We start from the raw sequence: 27,714 nt of genomic DNA on the forward strand, positions 1-27,714 counted from the left end.
GAGTTAACAAGTGGTACACTTTGTAATAGAAAAGAAGCAGTATGTATTGCTGTGTAAACATGATGTTAAGGAAGTCAACACATTTGATATCAGTTACTGTTTACATGTTCCTATGGTTAAATAAACCCAAGAGTTTGAAGTAAACCTATAGTAGTTTCCAAATTACAAATTTTGTCATGCTAATTTTTTATGTTCTGACATTTTGTAACATTTTGGGAATGTTTCATTGCAGGATGACGATGACTACTCATCATCTACAAGTTTGCTTGGTCAGAAGAAGCCTGGATATCATGCCCCTGTGGCATTGCTTAATGATATACCACAGTCAACAGAACAGGTGACTTTGAAATTTATTTAGTTTACCAAAAGGGAGTGAGTTCCTGTGGAAGCACAGAAATTTCAGCAGTCAGTTCTGAGAATGTTTTGAGAGAAGAGCTGACTTGGGGGAGTCAGAAATAACTTTTGTAAAGGTGATCATTATATGAAGTATTGACTTCTGTAAACTGATCAGCCACACACAAACAATGGCTTCTTTCTTTGTGTGTCTGGTGGGGAGGTGTTGGTTATGTAGTAGAGTGAGTATTAAACGAGGCATGTCCTTTTTCCAGTATGACCCATTTGCTGAGCATCGGCCTCCAAAGATTGCAGACCGTGAAGATGAATATAAAAAGCATAGGCGGACCATGATAATTTCCCCAGAACGTCTTGATCCTTTTGCAGATGGTAATTTCTTTCCCACTTTTCTATAAGTATTCAGAAATTTATTTTAATTAAGTTGTCTTTAGCCCTTTGATTTTTTTTGGCATGCTTAAGAATTTGCTTTTCGTTTTTTAAAGACCCCCTTATAGATTTGTATAGATTTGGTTGAAGTCACAGATGCCATATTCTTCATCTTTATAATGCAAGTTTTCTTTCCAGGTAGAAGGACAAGAAAATAATGAGCCAATGCCATAGAAACGCAAAGGGTTAAAGGTTTTTCTTTTACTTTTGTTTTGGGTACTCTTGGTATACTTTGAACAAATGTGTTTTTCTGCTCAAAATACTTTCAAATTATTGCAAGTTTTCATTCCAAATTTTAGAGTTTTGGATTGTTACTTTTGAGAAACTGTTTCTCACACTAGAGTTCCCCTCTTATTCTTATAGCTTAGTAAATGCACCTACTTTGCTATATGCAAATTTGTAGTTAAAATGAAAGTTATGCAAAGACTTTGGTGTTTTTAATAGTTGGAGTCTGTTTTGCTAATTGTAGTGTGCAAGGGGCATAGTGAACCTGATGGAACCTTTCCTCGGGTGAGTGAGTGAGTCCCACCATCAAAACTAAGTGCCTGTTTTTAAAAATAGATTCTGCTGCAGGTTTACAAACTAGACTTTCAGCCTGCATGAATTAATAGGGATAGTCTTTTCTTTACTTGCATAATTGTAATTGATTTAAACATGTATGTCAGAATTCACAGGCCCATACTAACTGTCCTTAATTTCTTTCCTACAGCAGTACTGCTATATGCCAGTCCTGTCTGCATTCTTAAGGGTGCAGTTCAACACATCCTCTCTAGATTATGGTGAAAAAGTATTCCAAAGGAAGTCTTATCAGAGCTAGTGTCAGAAAGAATGACACTACCAATTGGGCATGATCGTCAGCATAGGAGATGTCTTAGAATTTTATTATTTTGTCCTAAATTTTAATGCTATACTACTTGTATAGCTAATTATCACATTTCTAAAGCATAGTGTGCCTTTGTTGATCTTGTTGTATACTATTTGGGCTTCTTTAAGATATTTTGCAGTTTAAAAAGCAAATACTGAATTTTGACCAAGAGACTAACACATCTCTTTGTACACCACTTTTCTTTTGTGTGCATTGTAATAACTGGTAGAAATAATATATCTTAAGTAATATGTTTCCAGTTGTAATTTACTTTTTAAGAAATAGAATTATATTTTGGGTCAAGAAAAAAAATCTTAAAAAGCATGAAGCCCTTTTTAGTAATGTGACATGAGAAATAAGATTGTAGGTATACTAGATTTTCTAAGTTACAACTGTTTAGATCACTGTATGAAGAACTTATGTAGTCAGTTACTGTAGTTAGGATTTTGACAGCTTACAACAGGTAATGTTTTGATATAAATATCTTTCCAAAGTGTTACTAATGGTAAAGAGATAATTTTCTAGGCTTCTATTCTGCTGCTTGAAGTCAGAACTGCTGATGGAGACAAAGGCACGAAAGTGTACGTATTCCGGATTAGCAACCCAGGAACCCATCACTTCTGAAGACTAAACTGTGCTGTCATTTTGCTTTATATATGCATTAAAATAATTGTTTTAAACTGCTGTAGATATGTTTGTGTTCAAACAGGTTAAATTGATCAGCAAACTCAATAAAAAGTAAGATGTATAATTATCAAAGTTTTCCACCAAAAAATAAATTAAATGATTATGGAATAACATAATAATAGAGCAGGGCAGAGAAAGCAGTTGAACCTAATACCCTTTATTTATTGTAGTCTTGTCCTGTTGCTGTTCTTTTCTGCAGGAGGGAAGACCCCTGACCCTAAAATGAATGCCAGAACTTACATGGATGTTATGCGAGAACAGCATTTGACTAAGGAAGAGGTATGAATTCACTTCTCTGTGTAGTGGTTGTGAAATAATGTAAGAAGGTTTGAGAGAATTTTATATTTTAGTTTTTGTTGTTCACAGCAATACCCTCTTCTCCCCCCTTGAGACAGAGTTTCTCTGTATAGCCTTGGATGTCCTGGAACTCACTGTGTAGGCTAGTCTGGTTTGAGCTTACAGAGATCCATCTGCCTTGGCCTCCCAAGTACTGGGATTAAAGGTGTGTGCCACCACCAAGCCTTGTTTGTTTTTCTTGTTAAATTTTCTTTCTTTATCTTATTTATTTGTTTTTTGAGGAGGAGTTTTTCTGTGTGACCCTGGTTGTCCTGGAACTCGATCTATAGACCAGGCTAGCAAGGAACTCCACCTGTCTTTGCCTCCTGAAAGCTTGGGTGGTGGGAATAAAGGCATGTGCCACCACTGCCCAGCAATTATTTTTTAAAGATGGTCTCATTATGTAGCCTTGACTGGCCTACTTCTGTCTCTCAAGTGCTGGAATTGAAGGTGTCAAACAACTATGATTGGACTTTAATATTATAGTTGTAAAAATTAAGTTAAAAAAATTATCATCCCAGAACTGTATTACCTTTAAAACTTGATATTTTGATTTTCTGGAGCTCTTTGGTCTCTCTTTGTGCATGCATGCTCCAGGGGGTGTGTGGGGAGGTTAGTGTACATTATTTCTTTTTTTTTTTTTTTGGTTTTTCCAGACAGAGTTTCTCTGTGGCTTTAAGGCTGTCCTGGAACTAGGTCTTGTAGACCAGGCTGGTCTCGAACTCACAGAAGAGTCACCTGCCTCTGCCTCCGGAGTGCTGGGATTAAATGTGTGTGCCACCACTGCCTGGCAGTGTACATTAGTTTTTTTTTTTTTTGTTTTGTTTTCATTACATTTATTTAGTGTGTATATGCTCATGCCATGCTATATGCCATGGTGCGTCTGTAGAGGCCTGAAGACTACTAGCAGGAGTCAGTTCTGTTCTTCCAAGTGAGTCCCGGGTCACTAAACATATCAGGCTTGGTGACAATTTTACCAGCTGAGTCATCTTGCCGTCCCTGGTCCTCTTCTTTTCTGATTGTTCTTTGAAGTAGGGTCTTTCTCTAGTCCAGGCTAACCTAGAACTCACTCTAGCACCATAGTCACAGACTGGTCTCTTTTTTTTTTTTTTTTTTTTTTTTTTGGTTTTTCGAGACAGGGTTTCTCTGTAGCTTTGGAGGCTGTCCTGGAACTCGCTTGGTAGTCCAGGCTGGTCTCGAACTTACAGAGATCCGCCTGCCTCTGCCTCCCGAGTGCTGGGATTAAAGGCGTGCGCCACCAACACCCGGCTCAGACTGGTCTCTTAACTTGCCAGAATACTCCTACCTCAGCCAACTAATGATGAAAGGTACACACCACTGTGACTGGCTTGGTTTGTTTTGTAACTACTGTATCTTTATTAATAATGTAATTAAGTAAAGTTTGTTAGGTGAATTAAAAGGGAGAAATGGAACCTCATTTTAAAATGAAAGAGTAAATCAAATGCATTTATTCTGACACCTAGTTGTTTTATTTTTACTTTTTTTTGTCTTTGAGATAAGAATCTTGGTATGTATTCCTGACTGCCATGAGACTCACTCATTGGTCTTGAATTCAAAGCAAATATTCCTGCCTTAGATTATGCATTGCAGGCATGTGTCACTAACCCTGGCTTATTTTTTTGTCAGTGAGTTTTAAAAACTTTCAGTTGTATAATTTTCAATTCTCTGCTGTTAAGTGGAGATTTTATTTACTTACTAGAGATTTTACTTTACAGTAAGATCTGCTTTACTAGCTTCAAAGTGTAGGCTGTTAAAATTCTAGAGTTGCTTATATACTGTTTAGGAAGAAAGACAATGTTGTAGAACTGCAAATACATAACAGCAAAGAGAAGGAGAGATACCAGAACTAGGAACAGAAAATAAAGTGAGTGGAATACTGACTAGCTCACTAAGTAGAAATGAGTATATTAATGTATAAAAACTTAACTGAAAATTCTTTTCCTTCCCATTTTCTGATGCTAGGAATTAAACAGGATTTCAGGCAGGGATAAGCAGCTACCTGTGAGTTCTTCCTAGTAAAATAATGTGAAAGATAAGTGTTCTTTTCTTTTTTATGTTTTCAGAGAGAAATTAGGCAACAACTAGCAGAAAAAGCTAAAGCTGGAGAACTAAAAGTCGTCAATGGAGCAGCAGCATCCCAGCCCCCCTCAAAACGCAAACGGCGCTGGGATCAAACTGCTGACCAGACTCCTGGTGCCACTCCTAAAAAGCTATCAAGTTGGGATCAGGCAGAGGTAAGGTTTATTTTCATTGCTATTTTTATATTTTCTCTATGGAGTGTATTTGCTTTTGGGTTTCTAAAACAAGTTACCACTGACTAAATGACTTTAGAACAAGTTTATTTTCTCAGTTATGGAGGTTGAAAGTCCCAGATCTTAACAGGCAGCAGGTGCTGTCTGGGTGAGAGCACATCCTTACTGCTTTCTCAGCCTTACAATCTTACAAGGATTGTCTCTCTCTCTCTCTCTCCCTCCCCTTCTCCCTCTCCCTCTCTCCTGTCGCTTTTTTTCTTCTGGTTTTGTCCTGGAACTTGCTCTGTAGAGCATGCTGGCCTTTACTCAGAGATCCTCCTGTCTCTGCCTCTAGAGGACTAGGATTAAAGGTGTGTTCCACCATCACCCAACCAAGTCAGTGGTTATTTGTTTTTTTGTTTTTTGTTTTTTTGTCAAGACATGGTTTCTTTGTGAAAAAGTACTGGCTGTCCTGGAACTCATTCTGACCAGGCTGGCTTTGAACTTACAGAGATTCACCTGCCTCTGCCTCCTGAGTGCTGGGATTAAAGGTGTGCACCACCACTGCCCAGCCACAGTCGGTGTTTTTAAGTGCTGATATATATGTATTTATAATTTTTTTTGAGATAGGCTCTCATTGTGTGTTTTGGTGGCCTCTCTCTCTCTCTCTCTCTCTCTCTCTCTCTCTCCCTCCCTCCCTCCCTCCCTCCCTCCCTCCCTCCCTCCCTCCCTCCCTCCCTCCCTCCCTCCCTCCCTCCCTCCCTCCCTCCCTCCCTCCCTCCCTCCCTCTCTCTCTCTCTCTCTCTCTCTCTCTCTCTCTCTCTCTCTCTCTCTCTCTCTCTCTCGTCTCTCTCTCTCTCTGTCTCTCTGTCTCTGTGTCTGTCTCTGTCTGTCTCTCTCTCTCTGCCTACCTTTCCCATAATTTTCCTCATCTTCTAGTCCCACCTATCTTCCAGCCTTATTGGCTAACAGTGTTTTATTCATCAACCAATAAGAGAAACAGATATACAGAAGGACATTCTCACATTCTCCCCCCCATCAATTATGTAGCCCTGGTTTGCATTAAACTTGCTATTTAGATCAGGCTGGCTTTGAACATACATGTGTTCAGGTACCCATGGAGGTCAGGAGATGATGTCAGATTCACTGGAATTGAAGTTACATTGTGAGCCACCAGTGTGAGTGGTAGGAACTGAACTCTGCTTCTTTGCAAGAACAGTTAAACACTCTTAACTGCTGAGCCATCTTTAGCAGACTTTAATGTGTTTCTATAAAAGTCATCCTGACTCATTTCTTATGAGCATAGCTTTCTTATGCTCATTTATGGAAATTACAATGTATGACAGGAGGATTCATATTCCTACTTTTTCTTTGGATAGAAAGAACAAATTAAGATAAAATAATGAATCATTCATTTTCATTACTTACCTTATCCAGGGTTTTTTCCATCCTGAATAACAGTCTTTTTTTTAGCAGAGTGTGGTGGTGTATCCTTGTAATCAATCCCTCACTAGGGAGGGTGAGGCAGGTTCGTGAGTTCCAAGCCAGTTTCTGGGACACCATGTCTCAGGAAACAAAACATTCCCCCACTACCACCAAGAGACTGAATATTTTGAGCTGTTCTGTACTCTTGGCTATTTCTTAAATCCACCTGTAGTCCTCTTGCTCCCACTGACCTTGGCATCATCACAGTAGGCAAAGGCATTTGTTGCCAACCCCAATAGTCTGAATTCCATACATAGGGTTCATGTGGTGTAAAGAGACAACAAACTCCTGGGCTAGCCTTTGATCTCCACACTTGCCCAGTGGCATGTGTAGGCGCGCAAATAAACATCCTTTTATTTTATTTTTTTTTAAGATGGGGCCTTACTATGTAGCTCTGCATTGCCTGAAACCATGTAAATCAGATTGGCTTTGAGCTCACAGAGATTTACTTTCCTCTGGATTATGTTATAAAAGTATTTCTTACAGTATGTGGATTCTTTCTTCCTCAGAGGTTCTGTGTCTCAAAAGATTCAGTTTGGGAAACACTGGTTTAAATTAGATCTGAAAGTTTTCCATTGGAGATGTAGATAGACAAACTCATGAGTTCTTATATTTTAAGAGAATTTGTTTTCCTTGAAGATGATTATAATAGCCTTGCTTTCAGTTTTTTTTTTCGAAGCCGAGTTTCTCTGTGGCTTTGGAGGCTGACCTAGGACTAGCTCTTGTAGACCAGGCTGGTCTCGAATTCAGAGATCCGCCTGCCTCTGCCTCCCGAGTGCTGGGATTAAAGGCGTGCGCCACCAACGCCTGGCTTGCTTTCAGTTTTAAATAAATTAAGTATACAGCATATAAGAGGAAGAGAAAGCTGTACATTATTTATTTATTTTGGTTTTTCGAGGCATGGTTTCTCTGTATTGTTTTGGAGGCTGTCCTGGAACTAGCTTTGTAGACCAGGCTCATCTCGAACTCACAGAGATCCTCCTGCCTCTGCCTCCCAAAGTGCGCCACCAACGCCCGGCAAGCTGTACATTCTAAATGGCTATTGTAACTAAAGATTTTAGGTCAGGTTAATTTTGGGGTGCTTTTTTTATTTACAAGATTTTTTAATACCAAAAATTATTTTTAAAAGAAAATAAAAAACAGTAGCAAATAGTAGATAGATAGGTGCAGCAGATAAATAAAAAACTTCATTGAATCAGGGTTTTACAATATCCAGAAGACATAACTGGAGTAAGTAGCCTGAATAAGAGAACAATCAAAAGTAATGTCATCAATCAAGGGCAGACATCAGCTGGGTAGACGGAGGCAGTTAGCTTAGTTCCTCAGGTAGCTTTTCCTCCGGATGCCTTTTCTTCCCTGCTGTAGTGCAGGCATGTTTTTGACATTTGTTGGAAATAGTTTACCTTTTAGCTGTTCTTTAAGAACAGTGTTTTTGCTAGGTAGTGGTGGTACAAGCCTTTAATCTCAGCACAGACGGGTGGGTCTCTGAGTTGTAGGCCAGCGTGGTCTATAGGCTCTGAAGTTACGTAGAAACCCTATCTCAGAAAAAAAAAAAAAAAAGAACAGTGTTTTTCTCTTGGGTTCTTTTGCTCTTCTTCCCTCTTCCTGTGGTAATAAGAGGGTGTCAGCTTGACCCAGGATGTGTCTTGGAAGCAGCTTGAGACAAACATGCTTGGGTCAGAAATGGGGGTTGGGTAACTCCTTTCAGAATCAGCTTTTTAACAGACTCAGCCACCATTTGTCAAATTATCAGTACAGTATATATTCACAAAAGTTTACAACCTAGAATGCCTTTTTAAAAATTTTTTTTATTTATGTGCATTGTTTTGTCTGCTTGTATGTCTATGTGAGGGTATTGGATCTCCTGGAACTGGAGTTAAAGTTGTGAGCTGCTATGTGGATGCTGGGAATTGAATCTAGGTCCTTTGGAAGAGCAGCATTTGTAAAACACTAAGCAAAATATTTTTTAATTTAAAAAATTTTTTATTTTATATGCATTGTTATTTTGCCTGCATGTATGTCTGTGTGAGGGAGTTGGGTCCCCTAGAACTGAAGTTACAGACAGTTGTGAGCTGCCATGTGGGTGCTGGGAATTGAACCCAGGTCCTCTAAAAGAGCAGTCAGTGCTCTTAACCCCTGAGCCATCTCTCCAGCCCCGCAAAATGATATTTTGGTTGAGTATTGGAAACAATTAAAAGATACATTTATTTGGTTTTTGTTCAACAGATTTTCTAGTTATTTTTCTAAGGTATATGCATATGTAAAATAAATATTTTTGCTTTGTTAAGACCCCTGGGCACACCCCTTCTTTAAGATGGGATGAGACACCTGGCCGTGCAAAAGGAAGTGAAACTCCTGGAGCAACCCCAGGTTCAAAAATATGGGATCCTACACCTAGTCATACGCCTGCGGGAGCTGCTACTCCTGGACGAGGCGATACACCAGGCCATGCAACCCCAGGGCATGGTGGTGCAACTTCCAGCGCTCGCAAAAACAGATGGGATGAGACCCCCAAAACAGAGAGAGGTAGGTACTTTTAGTGGCATGTGGACAGTGTGTTTGGATGAAGTGTTGACTTGAGTGTTGTGTTTCAGGCTGAGGGCTGTACTTTCTAGTATAAATACAAATACAATATACATTTCTGTGTGAATATCTAGCTCCTATGGGGGTGGAGCAGATTGACTCTTGAAGTCTGAACCCACTGAGTGTGTAAACTGTCTTTTACTGTTTGTCTTAGTATTCAAGCTTAAATCTATAGTGAAATCTTAATAAACTTCCAATTTTGGGCTACATGGCTACTCAGTGGTAAAGATGCTTGCCACTAACCAAGCCCGAGGATAGGGGTTTGATGCCTGGGATCCACAGATAGAAGAAGAGTGCTCCACAGGTAACCTTGGACCTGTGTGCATCATGGCATGTACTCCCCAGCATACATAGTAAATAAGTAAACACAACAGACTTCAACTCTGATTAAGTTAAAAATAAAGAACTTAGCTGGTCAGTGGTGGCACACGCCTTTAATCCCAGCACTCAGGAGGCAGAGGCAGGAGGATCTCTGTGAGTTTGAGGCCAGCCTGGTCTACACAATGAGTTCCAGGACAGCCTCCAAAGCTACACAGAGAAACCCTGTCTCCAAAAAAAAAAAAAAAAAAAAAAAAAAAAAATCTTAGCAAATGGAGTGCCCAATTCTTTCCCCTTTTTGAAGAAGCTGAAGATTTTAGGAAAAACCATAAAAGATAAATTTTATATTTTAAGAAGTAAAAAGATGATAATTTTGTGGGTTTTTTGTGGTTTTTAAACAAAATGTTTTGGATACCACCTCAGTAGCCCTCAACCGGTGATTCCCTTGCCTCTGCCTCCTCTGTGTGTGTTTTAGTACACCAGTTTTAATAATTTTTTAAGGACAGAATTTAGTGGCTTTAAGCCTTCACAATGTTGCACACTAATGACTATAACTCATTTCTATATCTTTTTTAGTGACCTGATCCAAACAGAAACTGCATCCTTGCTTCTCCTTTCTCTATTACCTTCTGGCTCCTGCTAGCCTATATTTTATGATCTGTGTCAGAACTTTGTTTAAGTTTAAGTCTGTTGTTTGATGTATAGTGAGAATAGCTGGAGCATGGCTTAAGATAAACAGTGCATGGCTCCACACGGTGGTCGTGTGAATAGAAAAGAAAGTGCTTTTCTTTTGGTTTGTTTCTCCTTAGTTGCTGTGTGTGTGTGCCTTTGTGGTCAGTGGAAAGGAAACCCAAAGACACTAAACAAAGCTTTTAAGTATATCTTGTTTTTGGAATATCTTCTTTTGAACTTAATCATATGAATGTGGGGGAAACTGTTTTAAAAATGGTTAATAGTGTGATCTTACTGGCCTTTGTCTTTGAAGATACTCCTGGGCATGGAAGCGGATGGGCTGAGACTCCTCGAACAGATCGGGGTGGAGACTCTATTGGTGAAACACCAACTCCTGGAGCAAGTAAAAGGAAGTCCCGTTGGGATGAAACACCAGCCAGTCAGATGGGTGGAAGCACTCCTGTTCTGACTCCAGGAAAAACACCAATTGGCACACCAGCCATGAACATGGCTACCCCGACTCCAGGTAGAAACTCTTTCTCTTGTAACTGGTTTAATTTTGTTGCTCGTTTTTCTGGGTGCTATTATTAAGAGTATGACTATAAAAATGACTTGCATTTCTAATATAAAAGTAATCAGGTAAGGGCCTATTTAGTGATAAAGTCTTGCACTGTGGATCATGTAAAATTTTGCTGTTTTGGTAGGTCATATAATGAGCATGACTCCTGAACAGCTTCAGGCTTGGCGGTGGGAGAGAGAAATTGATGAGCGAAATCGCCCACTTTCTGATGAAGAATTAGATGCTATGTTCCCAGAAGGATATAAGGTACTGGTGATGAATATATGGTGAATGTGTTGGTATTTAGGATACGAGTTTTAAGCATTTGGTTTAAAAAAAAAAAAAAGCCAGCAAATTTGCATTGACCTCACCCAAATTTACTAATTAATCCCCTTTTTTAACAGGTACTATTAAATGCATTTCACTTGAGAAAGTAATAGACACGAAATGAGTAACATGCAACTTTTAAGTTTTTCCTAGCTGTGGTGTGCCTGCTTTTAATCACAGTGATTATGGGAGCCAGAGACAGGCGGGTCTCTGAGTTTGAGGCCATTGTGGTCAAGATAACAAGTTCCAGGCCAGCTAAGTCTCAAGCTCCCCTCCCCAAATATTTTTGGGGTTAGAGAAGTGGCTCAATGCTTAAGAGCATGCACTGCTCCCACAGGAACCTATAGCTCAGTTCCCGGCACCCACATCAAGGGGCTCACAACTACCTGTGACTCTCATGAGAATTCTATGCCTTCTGTTGGTCTTCTCAGGCACCGTATGTACTCAAGTGTACAGACTTAAATCCAGGCACACAGATTTAATAAAAAAAAGATTATTTTATATAACCATGGCTAGCTTAGAACTTGAGATATAGACCAGGCTGGCCTAATATTCAGAGATCTGTCTAAAAGGTGTGCCCCACTCCTGGCTTGTATTACTTTTAAGTAAGGAGGCCCAAGGATTTCTGAAGGTTCATAGACAGTGCTTTGAGAACCCCTGAATCCGTGGGATGGAGTAGTTTGTTTCAGTTTATCTTTTTTTTTTTTTTTTTTTTTTTTTAATGAGACAGGGTTTCTCTGTATTGTTTTGGAGGCTATCGGTCCAGCCCAGCCTCGAACTCACAGAGATCCGATTAAAGGCGTGCACCACCACCGCCCGGCTCTTCCGTTCATCATTTTTGTAGAACTGAGCTGATAGCATGCTGGTTTTACTTGGTACTTCAATAAAACTTTGTGATCCTAAATGAAATAGATTGCTGATGACACAAAGAATGCTTTCTTGGGGCTGGAGAGATGGCTCAGTGGTTAAGAGCACTGCTGCCCTCTGGAAGTACCGGGACGGGTTCAATTCCCAGCACCTATATGGCAGCTCACAACTGTCTCTAAGTCAGTTCCAGGTAATCTGACACCTTCATACCAATATTACATTAAATAAATTATTTAAAAAAAAGAATGCTTTCTTTACTGTAATAAATTGAATTGTATTTTTTATTTTACAACAGGGCCTCACTTTGTGTCTCAGGTTTACTGAAGTTTATTTTGAGCTATAAAATTTTCTAAGTGCCTGTTATTATGAAAATAGAAATACTTGTTGGCAAAGAGCTGACCGTGATTGTAGCTATTGAGAACCAAGACTAAAGCCTAAATCTTATAATGGCTGTGAGAGAGCCTGCTTTGACTCCTGTTAGTGTAGTGTGTGTGCACTTGTGTGTGCTAGCTTCCCCACCCCACTATGTTTGTGTAGATTATCTGTTTCAGGTGAAGGGTCATTTCCTTAGTGCTTGAGAATTTGCTTAGGAGGATGAGTTTCATTCTTAGAACAACAAATCGATAAAACATTTAAAATCTAGAATCACCTTGTAGCTTCCATGTGGGCAATCTAATGTTGGGTGTTCTCAATTAGAGTCCTTGGCTTCCTTAATACCAATAGGAAGGACACGTGCTCTTTCATAAATCTAATGTGTGAGTGCTCTATCTGCATGTATGACTTTATGCCAGAAGAGGGCACTAGAGCTGGTAGTGAGCCATCATGTGGTTGCTGTGAATTGAAATTAGGACCTCTGACAGCAGTAGGTGCTCTTAACTGCTGAGCCATTTCTCCAGCCCCCTAATGAGTAAGGTCTTAAAGTACACCTTTAGGTCTTCAATGTACAGTGACACCAATGTATTTGACATATTGTAAGAGTCAGTGTATAAATTCTCCTTTATTCAAAATGATTAGTGAGGGGTCCATGCTGCACGTGGCAATAATAAGCAGCAAAAAAAAAAAATAGTTGGATGGTGAAGTGAAGTACAGGTGGCATCAGATGTGTTTAACATGATTTAATCGTGAGTCTCATTGACATTTTTCAGACATGGTTAAAGCTATTTGGAGAAGACCTGTGTTAAGCTTATTGCCCTACCTAGGAAAGTGTAATTAGCAACAAAAAGAGTCTCATTGCTTTAAAAAACAAATCTCATTGTTTTTAACTCATATTTCTAGACATTCTATGGGTATTGCAATGGGTTTAATTTGACATTTCTTTCAGAAGGTTGTGATAAATAGTTTACTTTGTTGTATTTAAGTCAGTTTTGTAGAGTTCAGTCTTAATACATTTTATAGTATTAGGGACTTATGTGAATATTTCGTTTTATTACTAAAATATACATGACTTTTATCTATTATGTAAACCATATAAGTTTATTTCCATTTAAATGAATGATGTTTGCTCTAAAAGTACCTTTTGGGAAATCATTGACTCATAGGTTTTATAATTTTCAAGTTTTGTTAATTTCACATATTGGCCGGACAACATGTTAATATTTCAAGCATATTAATGTTTGAAGGTGACTAGAATTTTTAGAGTACTCCATGTATTTCTTTCCCACTTAAATTTTAATTAACAAATTAGAAGTTAAGTTTTGTGTGTGTGTGTGTGTGTGTGTGTGTGTGTGTGTGTGTGTGTGTGTGTGTGTGTGTGTGTGTTTTCGAGACAGGGTTTCTCTGTGGCTTTGGAGGCTGTCTTGGAACTAGCTCTTGTAGGCCAGGATGGTCTCAAACTCACAGAGATCCACCTGCCTCTGCCTCCCAAGTGCTGGGATTAAAGGCATGTGCCACCACTGTCCGGCAAAAACCCTTTTCAGATTGTGTTTTTTTTTTAAATAATTTATTTTTATTTTATTTTCATTGGTGTTTTTTAGGCAGGTATGTCTATGTGAGGGTGTCAGACTTGTAGTTACAGAGAGCTGTTTAGCTGCCTTATGGATGCTGGGAATTGAACCCAGGTTCTCTGGAAAAGCAGTTAGTGCTCTCAACCACTGAGCTATCTCCTCCAGCCTCTTAAGTATTTTTCATAAACATCTTCTTAACTTTCAATTAACTTTGAACAGTGGTATATGTTTTCTTCAGGTAAATAAACTTGCTAGCTGATAAATTGTAAAAATGTCTTTAAGTGCAAATGCTGTGTTGTCTTTCAGTGTGTAAAGCCAAGGCAGTTATGCTAAAGTGTGTTATAATTCTTTTAGGTCCTTCCTCCTCCAGCTGGTTATGTTCCCATTCGAACTCCAGCTCGAAAGCTGACAGCAACACCCACACCTTTGGGCGGCATGACTGGTTTCCACATGCAAACTGAAGATAGAACTATGAAAAGTGTTAATGACCAGCCGTCTGGGAATCTTCCATTTTTAAAACCTGATGACATTCAGTACTTTGATAAACTATTGGTAAGTGATGCTAGCAGAATAAAGTATTGCTCTGTGTTTGGGAGTTACAAATCACTGTCTTGATCCACCCCTACATTTTATTGTAGGTTGATGTTGATGAATCCACACTTAGTCCAGAAGAGCAAAAGGAGAGAAAGATAATGAAGTTGCTTTTAAAGATTAAGAATGGTACTCCTCCAATGAGAAAGGTAAGTTCTATTTTTATTTTTTTGTTTTTTGAGACAAGGTCTCTACATAGTCCTGATTTTCTGGGAATTCACTGTGTAGACCAGGTTAACCTGGAACCTACAGAAATCACCTGCCATTGTGATTCAAGTGCTGCAATTAAAGGTGTGTACCACCTTAATAAACAATAATAAAGATGTGTACCAGATCTGACTCCTAGTTCTGGCCCATCAAATTATTTGTTTTCTTTTAGTTTTTGTTTTTTTGATTTTCTTTTTTGAGACAGGGTTTCTCTGTATTGCTTTGGAGGTTGTCCTGGTACTCGCTCTGTAGACCAGGTTGGCCTCGAACTCACAGAGATTCACCTGTCTCTGCCTCCCGAGTTCTGGGATTAAAGGCGTGTGCTACCAATGTCTGATTCAAATTATTTATTTGTTCGTTTATTTATTTTTGTTTTTTCGAGGCAGAGTTTAGTATCTCTGAAGCTTTGGAGTCCTGTAGCTAGCTGTGTAGATCAGGTTGGCCTTGAACTGACAGAGATTGCCTGCCTCTGCCTCAGGAGTGCTGGGATTAAAGGTATACACTGACCTGTCACCACCACCAGGCTATTTTTGTTTGTTTTGAGACAGGTTCTCAAACTATCCCAAGCTGTTTTGAAACTCATAGCCCAGGTTGGATTTAGTCTGATAGCAATCTTTTTTGTTTAGCCACCTGAATGTTGGAATTAATAGAATAAGAAATGGCACTTTGGCTGGGCGTTGGTGGCACACACTTTTGATCCCAGCACTTGGGAGGCAGAGGCAGGCAGATCTCTTAGTTTGAGGCCAGCCTGGTCTACAGAGCAAGTTCCAGGACAGCCTCCAAATCAATACAGAGAAACCCTGTCTCAAAAAACAAAAACAAAAACAAAAACAAAATCCCAAAAAAGAAATGGCACTCTGTTCTGGTTCCTTTTTTGGCTTTTCATGTGGTCCCTGACACACATTGCTTATCTGGGCTTTAAGCTTGTTCAAGCAGGCCACTCTTACTCTGGAGGGACTGCCTGGGATTATAGACTTTGGCTCCAGACTCAGTGATTGAATTATTCTCATCAAAGGATTTTTTTGTCCTGATAAGGACATTAGGGTGTTAATTCTTCTTATCCTTGATAACGGAAAGTGCTTTGAACTGGAGGTGATTAGTGGAAGTTACATGAGTTGTTCTGCTAGTACCAAATGTGATTTGACTATAGAAGACTCTTCAGGCTCAGCTAAGACATGTGGTATATACTTGTGTGGTACTATAGCTCTATTAAATTATCCTAAAAAATTATGGGAATGGATACATAGTGATAACTTGCAGGAATCAGTCCTTTTTAAATGAGTTCTGGGGAGTGAACTCAGATGGTTGTCAGTGGCCAGTACCCTTTACCCTCTGAGGAATGTAACAAGCCCCATAAATTACCCTTTTTTCTTTTATGCCCATCTATACATTTATTTAGTGTGCACATGCATGAGTGTGTGCATGCAGGCAGGCAGGTGGATGCATACTCCAGGGAAAACAGAGGTCAGAGGACAGCTTTTGGAAGTTGTTTTTTTCCTTCCATTGTCTAGATCTCAGGGATTGAAGTGGGTGTCATTGGGCGTGGTGATAAGCTCCTTTTTACCTCTTAGCTATCCCACCTGCCACTAAATTAATTACCCCTTTTTGAATGAGCTGATAACATTAAACTTGAGTCATGTGAGTTTAAACATTAAACCAGTTTTGACAAAAATGAATTCTTAACTACTATATGCAAATTGCCTGCATAAGTATACATTAAAATATTATTCCTGTTGAAATTTGCCCTTTCTGAATGCTTGCTCATAAAAGAAAATTAATGCTTTCATTTCCTTCTGCTTTACCCCAGGCTGCCTTACGTCAGATTACTGATAAAGCTCGAGAATTTGGAGCTGGACCTTTGTTTAACCAGATTCTTCCTCTGTTGATGTCTCCTACACTTGAGGATCAAGAGCGTCATTTACTTGTGAAAGTTATTGATAGAATATTGTATAAACTTGATGACTTAGTACGGCCATATGTACACAAGGTTGGTTTATTCTCCCAAGTAGATTATTTTTTGGGTCCTGTTTTCCACTGTCTGGAATCTGAACGTTCTCCCCTCCCTCAGGGTGGAGAGGCATTGTTTAAGACAGGGTCTTTCTATGTAGCCTTGTAGACCAGGCTGGCTTTGAACTCACAGAGATCTACCTGCCTCTGCCTCCTGAGTGCTGGAATTAAAGCCATATGCTACCACTGCCCAGATGTTCAATATTTTTTAATTTTCAATATAAAAAGTTGGGCTTATTTTGCCAGTTTGCCTTTATATTTATAAAAAACTTACTTTATGTATATGGATACTTTGCCTGCATCACTTGCATGTTGTCTTGGAAACATGGGATCCCCTGGGACTGGATTTATAGATGTTCTAAGTGGCCATGTGGCTGCTGGGGATTGAACCTGGGTCCTTAAGAAGAGCAGCTCGTGTCTTTTAACTGCCAAGCCATCTCATCTCTCCAGTCCCTTTCCTTGTATTCTTAAAATACTAAAAACTTTAGTTGATTCTATACAAGCCTAGTCTAGAAAAGTTTACCAATTTATAGCTTCCTTAGAGTTAATCAGTTTTGAATTAGTCTGTTCTGTGATCCTGTAGGGGTTTTGGGAAAGGGTCTCACCATGTTATTGAGGTTTGCCTTGTGTCTATGTGTGGATGTATGCTAACTCTAGTATAGGATCTCCTGCCCAGGCAATGGTCTTGCTCACAAGTTAGGTGGGTGTTTGCAAGATACTCACCCACAGGCATTCTCAGTCGTTTTAGATCCTACCAAATTGGCGATTAACACTAATTATCACAACCATCCGGTCTTTTTTCTCTTTCAGAAGCATCACATTTATAAATATAGGTATATGTAAATGGTTTTTGCTCTCGTTACTCTTATATGTTATTACTTAATTTTTTCCATTGCTTTTATTGACAGGTTAGAATTAGAATAGCTATTTTATTTTGTATCAGAATAAAGGATTGTTAGTATGACAATACTTACATATTTTTGAATATAAAATGTTAGTTTATATTTAATTTTCACCTATGGAATTAAAATTCTTTAATCTACCCCTTGATTGACAAAGTTGATGTGGAGATGTAATTCCTCGTGTTTTTTCTCTTTCAGATTCTTGTGGTTATCGAGCCACTGCTGATTGATGAAGATTACTATGCTAGAGTGGAAGGCCGAGAGATCATTTCTAATTTGGCAAAGGTATTCACATTAAATTCCTAGAAGTGGAAGTTTGTCTTTTGATTTGTGGAGGATTAATGGTATTAACTGAAGCTGTTGTTCTGTCTTTTCTCTTTAGGCCGCTGGTCTTGCCACTATGATTTCTACCATGAGACCTGATATAGATAACATGGATGAGTATGTCCGAAACACAACAGCTAGAGCTTTTGCTGTTGTAGCCTCTGCCCTGGGCATTCCTTCTCTATTGCCCTTCTTAAAAGCTGTGTGCAAAAGCAAGAAGTCTTGGCAAGCAAGGCACACTGGTATTAAGATTGTACAACAGATAGCTATTCTTATGGGCTGTGCTATCTTGCCACATCTCAGAAGTTTAGTTGAAATCATTGAACATGGTAAGTTTTATCTTTTATAAATCGACTGTTCTGAATTTTTGTTTACTGATTGGGGGGTGGGGAATAACTGAAAGGGCTTCCCCATACAAATGCTTTATTTTTGAAATGGTGTTTATAATATTTTCTGTTAACAAACTGCTTTTGCTGAAATTATATCGGCTATAAAATTTCTTGCAGTTTGGATACAGGGTTAGATACATGATAAAGTTTGAATTGCATTGTGAAAATTAGGTATTGGTACCTGTTCACACCTGTGTTTGATTGTATAGGTCTTGTGGATGAACAGCAGAAAGTTCGGACCATCAGTGCTTTGGCCATTGCTGCTTTGGCTGAAGCAGCAACTCCTTATGGTATCGAATCTTTTGATTCTGTGCTCAAACCTCTATGGAAGGGTATCCGCCAACACAGAGGAAAGGTAAACCTACTCGTTAGATTCTGGTTTTGTTACTGTTAATTAGGGAAATCTAAACTTAATTTACTGATGTGTGTGTGTTTTTATACATTTTATTTTTAAATAGGGTTTGGCTGCTTTCTTAAAGGCTATTGGGTATCTTATTCCTCTTATGGATGCAGAATATGCCAACTACTATACTAGAGAAGTGATGTTAATCCTTATTCGAGAATTCCAGTCTCCGGATGAAGAAATGAAGAAAATTGTATTGAAGGTAATTAGTTGTTCCAGTTTGTGGGTATATATTTGTTTGTATAATAATGCATGTTTTGGAAGTTCAAAGAGGTCTTTATAACATTAAGAAAACCACAAACCTATGTTATGTTGTGTCAGTGCATCTATCTATCTATCTATCTATCTATCTATCTATCTATCTATCTATCTATCTATCAATCTATCAATCTATCATCCATCCATCCATCCATCCATCCATCCATTTATTTGCCTTTTAGGTGGTGAAACAATGCTGTGGAACAGATGGTGTTGAAGCAAACTACATTAAAACAGAGATTCTTCCTCCTTTCTTTAAACACTTCTGGCAACACAGAATGGCTTTGGATAGAAGAAATTACCGACAGGTAACCCTTTATTGTTTGAGTTTCAAAAATCTTTTGACTAATTTTCTACTTACTTAGAATGCATATTGCATACTATAGTTTGCTTTGACTACCTGAGACAGAATTTTACTTTGCAGCCTAGGCTGGTTTCACTCATACTCTTGGTCCTGCCGCAGTCTCCCAGCTCACCAGTACTAAACTATGAGCCAAGGTTTTTGTCTGTTAGATGGAGGATTTATTTCTCCAGCTTGCTGAGACATAAGTATAATTTTGTTAGAATTATTTTTGTTTTGGAGATAGGATCTCATGTTTCTTGGGCTGGCCTGGACCTTGCTGGATAGCCAGACTGGCACTGAACTTGGAAGGTCTGCCTCAGCTTTTTGAGGCTAGGATTCTAGGCAGGAGCCACACACCATATTCTAGCTGCTCTGTCTGTCAAAGTTTACTAAGTTTTATTTCCTTGGAGAAGTAATAGATTTTAAAGTGTGGTTTTTTTTTCTTTTTAGTTAGTCGATACGACTGTGGAGTTGGCAAACAAAGTAGGAGCAGCAGAAATTATATCTAGAATTGTGGATGATCTGAAAGATGAAGCTGAACAGTACAGAAAAATGGTGATGGAAACAATTGAGAAAATTATGGGCAACCTAGGTGCAGCAGATATTGATCATAAACTTGAAGAACAACTGATTGATGGTATTCTGTATGCTTTCCAAGAACAGACTACAGAGGTAATGGCAGCTAACCATTTATGTCTAGTGTTTAAATTTTATTTTGTGTGCATGTGTCTGGGTGAGAATTAGAGGTAGTTTTTAGGAATCAGTTCTCTTTCCACCATGTGTTTCCTGGGGTCAGGCACATTGCAGTTGACTTTTGTATATGTAGAAAACTATTACTTTAAGAGTAGGTATCGGTCTGGAGAGATGGCTCAGAGGTTAAGAGCATTGGCTGCTCTTCCAGAGGTCCTGAGTTCAATTCCCAGCAACCACATGGTGGCTCACAACCATCTCTAATGAGATCTGGTGCCCTCTTCTGGTGTGCAGGAATATATGCAGACAGAACATTGTATACATAATAAAATAAATAAATCTTTAAAAAAAAAAGAGCAGGTATCACTTAAAAGTAATTTACGTTTAACGTTTTTAGTACCAGTTTTCCCTAGATTTAGCAAGTGTTCTTTTACCTCAGATTTTTGGATTTGATTTAAAAACAACAGCATGTTTGAATAGTTGGAAAAGATTGTTATTTAACAATCAACTTCCAGTTAAAACTAAATTTTGTATTTTTAGTGATTTTGTTTTTTAAGAAATGTAACTTAAGCTTTTCTCTTTTATAGGATTCAGTAATGTTGAATGGCTTTGGCACAGTAGTTAATGCTCTTGGCAAGCGAGTCAAACCTTACTTGCCTCAGATCTGTGGTACAGTTTTGTGGCGTTTAAATAACAAGTCAGCAAAAGTTCGACAACAAGCAGCTGACTTGATTTCCAGAACGGCTGTTGTTATGAAGACTTGTCAAGAGGTAATCTATCTGTTCTATCAGGTTTATATATATATATATATATATATATATATATATATATATATATATTTAAAGCATGTTGTTTAATGGAGAAAGTAACATTTTAAACGTTTCTTTTATTATAGGAAAAACTGATGGGGCACTTGGGTGTGGTGCTGTATGAATATTTGGGTGAAGAATACCCTGAAGTATTGGGTAGCATTCTTGGAGCGCTGAAGGCTATTGTGAATGTAATAGGTATGTGATTGCCTGATGACTATGTGTGAATTTGGCCTTTTTCTTTGTATTTGTATTTAGGAATTTTTTTTAGCACTTCAGGGCTGTCAGAGAATGTTATAAAAGTCTTCTATTGTCCATTTATATTTTACTTGAAAACGTTAAAGGGGAAATTTAGGACAAACAAGGTATGGAAATGGTTACTGGGAGAGAGAACCCTACTAGAACTAGTGCATCAGTTAGAAAGTAATCCAGCATCTTCTGGAAGGGGAGGAGCAACCCTGAGGTTGTAATTTAGTTTTAGAAATGTTCTTTATCCACTCTTAAAGTATGTTGGCAGGTTATTAGAATTTTTTGTTTGCTGTGAGTTCACAGGGTTTCTCTGTGTTAGAGCAAGAGCCCCTGCTAGATTCCTCTTTCCGTAGGCTTAAATACTATGCAAATGTGCCCTGTATTTCAGGGAGATTAGAGATCTTTCTGATTTATTTACATATCTACTTTTGCTTATATTGTTGTATTTGCCTTTCTGATTTATTTACATATCTACTTTTGCTTATATTGTATATGATCAGAACACAGGTTGTCCCATATTTAAATGTCAGTGTACAAATAGCATTTCAAAACCAAATAAAACCTTTTTGTTACTGAGTTACCCTTCTTTCATTTCCACTTGTAATTAGAAGCTATTGGAAGTTAAAAAAAATGTAAGTGTAATTAGAATCTTGTGCTTTTATCCGTAGATATAGCTTGTGAGTTTATATTTATACATTGCACAATAAAAGGAAAAGTAAACAGTTCAGATTTTAATAGTTCCTTGATTTCTGTCAAATAGGTATGCATAAGATGACACCACCAATTAAAGATCTCCTGCCTAGACTCACCCCCATCTTGAAGAACAGGCATGAAAAAGTACAGGAGAATTGTATCGATCTTGTTGGACGTATTGCTGACAGGTAAGCAGATTATCTGACATCTTTTGTAAGTAGTAACATTCTCATACTTAATTCAAGTAGTAACATTCTCATACTTAATTATAGGTAGTATTTCTTTGTGGATTCAGCAGGTTTGTATTCAGTGAGCAAGTTTTACTTAAAATTGCTTACCTAAGTACATCTGTTTAGGTTATCCAAGATCACTGTTTTTAGACGAATTTCACTTTGGCTGGTAATAAGAATTAGCAGTGTAGTTTTGTTGTTTTTTTGAGATAGGGTTTCTCTTTGTGGTTCTGGCTGTCTTGGAATGCTATAGAGCAGGCTGGAAACTCATGTAATTTTTTTTTCCAAATTAGGGGAGCTGAATATGTATCTGCAAGAGAGTGGATGAGGATTTGTTTTGAACTTTTAGAGCTCTTAAAAGCTCACAAAAAAGCTATTCGAAGAGCTACCGTCAACACTTTTGGTTATATTGCAAAGGCCATTGGGTGAGTATTTTCATTTTTTAGTAGGGTATAATAAACTCATTGTTGGAAAGTGTTTTCATGTAGACATCTTTTGAGGCATAGTTAATCATTTCAAGAAAAAGCATTTCATTTAATCACTGAGCTACCCTTTCCTATTTTAAAATATTTCTTTAAACTCTTAGTTGAGCCAACATAGATGGAATGTTTTAAAACTTCACTTCTGCAGTGTAGATATTTTCAGAGAGGGAAATAGTTTGTTTTCAGTGTACATTCAAGTTTTTGTTGGTGTTTTAAGATATTGCTTATTTTTTTTTTTTCTCTTCTGAGACAGTGTCAGTCCTGGTTGTCCTGGAACTTGCTACTATGTAGACCAGGCTGGCTTCAAACTCAGAATAAAATCATACTAAGAGCATGTGCCCCCATGCCTGACTAGGATATTGCTTAAAATATAAGGAATGAGTACTCCACCTCTCTCTCTGTCTCTCTGTCTCTCTGTCTCTCTGTCTCTCTGTCTCTCTGTCTCTCTGTCTCTCTGTCTCTCTGTCTCTCTGTCTCTGTCTCTCTGTCTCTCTGTCTCTCTGTCTCTCTCTCTCTCTCTCTCTCTCTCTCTCTCTCTCTCTCTCTCTCTCTCTCTCTCTCTCTCTCTCTCTCTCTCTCTCTCTCTCTCTCCTCTCTCTCCTCTCTCTCTCTGAGATCTGCCTGCCTCTGCCTCCCGAGTGCTGGGATTAAAGGCGTGTGCCACCACTACCCGGCCGAGTACTCCACATCTCTTAATCCCCACGTTGTCCAATTATTTTAATTGTTCTTAACCATAAAAAGAAGCTTCTCTGGGGCTGGAAAGATGGCTTTGCAGTTAAGAGCACTGGCTACTTTACAGGGGAGCCAGCTTTGATTCCTAGCACCCACATACATGGCTTACAATCCATGACTGTAACTCCAGTGTCAGGGGATCTGACACCTTCTGCAGGCACTGAACACATGCAGTACAGGCACACCTGCAGTCAAAACACTCAATCATATAAAAATAAGCAAATATACTTTTAAAAGTTTAAAGCTTCTCTGATAAGGGTTGAGAAATGGACTGATTTATGGGTATAAAAAAAACTTAGAGGCAGTTTTATCATTATGTCATTTAATACAATAAAGGACAGTTATATCATACCCCTAATCCTCAAGATGTGGTAATGGTTTTGAAAGAGTGGCATGTAAAGATTGTAAATGTCAGAGGTAGTAGACATCTGCAGCAAAAGAACACTTGTACATGACAGTGTAGTTGCCCACGTGAATTTACATCAGTTGTAACTGCAAGCACATGACCTGCACAAGGTCAAGCCAGCCAAAACACTGGCAATGATCGGGGAGGGGTTCATGAAGTCTATCCCCTGTCTGAGGAGCAATTGATGACTGCTGGGGAGAGTCAGTTTTAAGAGATGTGACCCTTTTGAGGCTGTACATGCTTTGGTAGAATGTCTGCATCCACGCACATATTAATAGCACCATGGGGACTTAGTGGATGTAATTTTTTTCTTTAGATTCCTTTATTTTATGCCTATTGAGTGTTTTGCCTATATGTATATGCATGTATGCCTGTGGCAGTCATAAGAGGGTATTGGATCCCCTAGAACTGAAGGTATGGATTCATTGGAACTAGGTGTTAAAGAAGGTTGTTAGCGGCCATGTGGGAGCTGGGAATCATACCCAGGTCCTCTGGAAGAGCAGCCAGTGCTCTTAACCGTGATCTGATCTACCCATTTAACCCCTCATTTTAAATGTTTTTCTTTTCCTTTTTTTTTTTTTTTTTTTTTTTTTTTTTGGCCTGGGGCTGAGTCTTACTGTGTAGCCCTGGCTGGCCCTGAACTCAAGGGATTAGTCTATCCTGTCTTCTATTGCTGAGATTAAAGGTGTGGGCCAACATACAATATTTGTATCTAATTCATTCTTAATGCTAACTTAATGTTTTCAAAACACATTATTCTAAGGTTACTCCACAGATTTCATCTGCCTTATTAATTCACTTAAGGTTATTTGCTTCTTCATCAGAACCCAACTGAGAGAAGTTAATTGTAGAAAATGAAACTATGAATGTGTCTTTTTTCAGTGTTCTAGTTAGCTTCATCTGTGACCTTGACACAGATCAGATTGTCCTGTGACCATGTCTGTGAGGAATTGTCTTGATTTTTGACTTATGTGGGAGGACCCATCTCCTTGTGGGTGGTGCTATCTTTGAGCATGTGTCTTATATAGAAAGTAAGTTGAGCATTATCGTAGGAGCAAGCCAGTAAGCAGCATTCCTGCATGGTTTGTGCTTGACTTCCCTCAGTGATGGGCATAGAAAGCTGAAACAAACTCTTTCCTTCCCAAATTCCTTTTGGTGAGAGTGCTTCCTCACAGGAGCTGAAAGGAAACATTCACTGGGAAATGCTTTGAAAACAATAGAGAAGATGGAGAGTTAGGTGTAGCTACCTTCAGGGTAGATACTGTGCAAAATTGATTAGCCCCAGTGTGTCTCTGAGCTTTAGCAAAGAAGTATGTAAAAGCTTGTTGGGGGTAGCCAGAGCTAGACAGGGAGACCCTGCCCAGCGTGAATATGGGAGGGGGGATAATGAGGATGCAGATTTCATGTGTTTGAGCACCAGAGTCCAGAGTTTTGGATATTCTTGTTTTGGATAGTCTGCCTGGCTTTGGATTTCACCATTTAATTTTCTTTATATTTAAAAAAGTCTAAAGAGTAAAAATTATATTTGAAAATGAGTCCACCTGAATTAACATTAAAAATATGACAATTTATATGAAGCTTTTTAAAAAAATCTTTTTAACACCGGGAGGTGGTGGCGTACACCTTTAATCCCAGCACTCAGGAGGCAGAGGCAGGAGGATCTCTGTGAGTTCGAGACCAGCCTGGTCTACAAGAGCTAGTTCCAGGATAGCCTCCAAAGCCACGGAGAAACCCTGTCTCGAAAAACCAAACCAAACAAACAAAAAAATCTTTTTAACATTTTTTATTTTTTGAGATTTTAATTACCTCATTTCCTCCTTTCCTCTATGAAGCTCTTAGTCAAAAGCCACAATCCTAGTGATGAGAAAAGTACTGCATTTTATCAGAAAGTTTTTCTTTTCTCTGAGAACAAGTTTAATAAGTATGATAACTTGCTGACGTATTTCTTATTTCTTTTCAGCCCTCATGATGTACTGGCCACGCTTTTAAACAACCTCAAAGTTCAGGAAAGGCAGAACAGAGTTTGCACTACTGTAGCAATCGCCATTGTTGCTGAAACATGCTCACCCTTCACAGTACTCCCTGCCTTAATGAATGAATACAGAGTCCCTGAACTTAATGTGCAGAATGGAGTGTTAAAGTCACTTTCCTTCTTATTTGAGTATATCGGTGAGATGGGAAAAGACTACATCTATGCTGTAACGCCTTTACTTGAGGATGCATTAATGGACAGGTAAATACTAAAAATAAATGCAGAAAAATAATTAACAATTGTTTAATTGTTAGAGTTTATTAAGAGGACTTTTAAAAAAATCTTTTAAAATTTAAATTAGAAACAAACTTGCTTCTCATGTCAATCCCAGCTCCCTTTCCCTCCCCTCCTCCCCAATCCCTCTTCCAACCCCCCAGTCCCCCACCCAATCCCCACTCCTCTCCCCAGGGGGGATGAGACCCTCCATGGGGATCTCCAGAGTTTGTCTTTTCATCCAGGGCAGGGCCTAGGCCCTCCCCCATGTGTCCAGGTATTAAGAGGACTTTTAAAAATGATCTGTTAAAGAAGACACATTACTATGGATTGTTTCACATAAATATAATTTCTTACTTTAATAGTTGTTGTAGTGAGTTAGTCTCCTTATATGTGTCAAGCTAAATAGGTTTTGATTCACTGTTTTTAAAGCAATGGGGAGGGGGGATGAGCATGAGTTAATCTGTGTGGCAGAGAAACCTTTAGTTTTGTTTTTGAGACAATGCCTCAGGTCACCCAGGGTAGCTGAACAGGACCTTGAACTTATTTCTCCCTTCAGTACCTCTAGAATGTTGCAGTTACAGGCATGTACCACCATGCTTGCTTTATCTGGCCCTGTGTATGAGCTCCATCCTCAGGGGATCATCTCTTATTGCCATAGCCATAGTCTTTCATTTCATGCAGGCCCCCAATGTTCAGATGGCAGCCATTAGTTCAAACTGCTTTTGAGCAACTTGGTAAGAGTCCTGTGACAGTTTAGTGTAAAGAGTTAATTGTACCTGACAAAATCACTAAGGAAGGAAAATGTGAGGAAGGCTTACATAGTTTCAGTGGCTTCTTGAGTTCTCAGCTGGTTACATTTGTGTACTGCATAAAGTTAGTCATTAAAACGGCAACATTGAGCCTTTAGCCTCTACTACTTACAGAGGCTGATGCAGGAGGATTGAAAATTCCGTCTTACTGCACAATGTATTTATTGACTGCCCTATTTCAAAACAAAATTTTGAAAATTGGGTGAGGTTGTAGTACAGTGGTACAGTATGCTCCTTTCATGCATGGGGCCTTGGATTCATTCAGTCCTCAGTATATCCAAAGTCACTCCGTGACCTGCATAAAAGGTCAAGTTAAACTGACTCAGTGTGGTAACAGAAAGTATAGATTAAGTTATAGAGCCAGATTAGTAATCACAGTCTGTAGAAGCCTGCCTTTCTGGGACCAAACAAAATAGAGTAAATCCGTTTGCTTCTCTCTCACATTGCTTCTTCATGAGGCATGCCTGAACATTACGGCTCTTGGGAAGTATGACTTGAGGTTAAAAGTTGTGCTCTGATTTGGGGGAATTTAGAATTTTTTTTGTTTTTGTTTTGTTTTTCAAGACAGTAGCCCAGGTTGTCTTGGAACTTATTTTGTAGACCAGGCTGGCTGAAGGGGGGATTAAGGAGTTCATTAGACCCAAGATAAATGACAAATGGGTGTTTTGTTGGGGAACAACTTACACAGATGAGAGTCAAATGTTAGTAGTAATTTAGTTCCTAATGTGCAGATGAATGTTTCTTAATAGAATTAAGACTAACCTAGAGACTTTTTCCCTCCATTACAGGGACCTTGTACACAGACAGACAGCTAGTGCAGTGGTACAACACATGTCACTTGGTGTGTATGGATTTGGCTGTGAAGATTCTCTGAATCACTTATTGAATTATGTATGGCCTAATGTGTTTGAGACATCTCCGCATGTAATCCAGGCAGTTATGGGAGCTCTGGAGGGTCTGAGAGTTGCTATTGGACCATGCAGAATGTTGCAGTATTGCTTACAGGTAGGTTAAATGTGTGTTTGTTTGTTTTTTGAGGGGAGGTGCTGGAATTAAAGCTTGTGCCACTGTCCAGCAGTGGGTGCAATTTTTTAAAACATATTTTTTATGCTCAGTGGTGTTTTGCCTGCATGTATGTCTGTGTGAGGTCAGAATCCCTAGAACTGGAGTTTCAGACAGTTGTGAAGCTGACATGTGGGTGCTGGGAATTGAACTCAGGTTCTTTGGAAAGGCCCTTAACCCCTGAATTATCTCTCCAGCCCAGCAAG

The 27,714-nt window shown here is 38.9% G+C and overlaps 1 protein-coding gene across 4 annotated transcripts in view; it reads left to right on the forward strand.

The window, feature by feature from the left end:
• Sf3b1 (splicing factor 3b subunit 1) overlaps positions 1 to 27,714 on the forward strand; it is a 43,094-nt gene that overhangs the window by 12,315 nt on the left and 3,065 nt on the right. The window contains exons 3-24 of one of the 4 annotated variants that reach the window (XM_040753611.1): positions 233 to 337; positions 609 to 723; positions 2,532 to 2,611; positions 4,753 to 4,923; positions 8,694 to 8,931; positions 10,292 to 10,504; positions 10,683 to 10,804; positions 14,029 to 14,226; positions 14,313 to 14,414; positions 16,280 to 16,459; positions 17,580 to 17,666; positions 17,764 to 18,034; positions 18,304 to 18,449; positions 18,553 to 18,699; positions 18,938 to 19,063; positions 19,549 to 19,770; positions 20,376 to 20,558; positions 20,684 to 20,795; positions 21,607 to 21,727; positions 22,063 to 22,194; positions 25,350 to 25,622; positions 27,235 to 27,451. In XM_040753611.1, coding sequence (XP_040609545.1) covers positions 233 to 337; positions 609 to 723; positions 2,532 to 2,611; positions 4,753 to 4,923; positions 8,694 to 8,931; positions 10,292 to 10,504; positions 10,683 to 10,804; positions 14,029 to 14,226; positions 14,313 to 14,414; positions 16,280 to 16,459; positions 17,580 to 17,666; positions 17,764 to 18,034; positions 18,304 to 18,449; positions 18,553 to 18,699; positions 18,938 to 19,063; positions 19,549 to 19,770; positions 20,376 to 20,558; positions 20,684 to 20,795; positions 21,607 to 21,727; positions 22,063 to 22,194; positions 25,350 to 25,622; positions 27,235 to 27,451 — 3,561 coding nt within the window. The other 3 variants (XM_040753612.1, XR_005879932.1, XM_040753613.1) reach the window with 3 other exon arrangements.

This window comes from Mesocricetus auratus, unplaced genomic scaffold (assembly GCF_017639785.1).
Source record: "Mesocricetus auratus isolate SY011 unplaced genomic scaffold, BCM_Maur_2.0 Super-Scaffold_100010, whole genome shotgun sequence".
Classification (NCBI taxonomy): domain Eukaryota; kingdom Metazoa; phylum Chordata; class Mammalia; order Rodentia; family Cricetidae; genus Mesocricetus; species Mesocricetus auratus.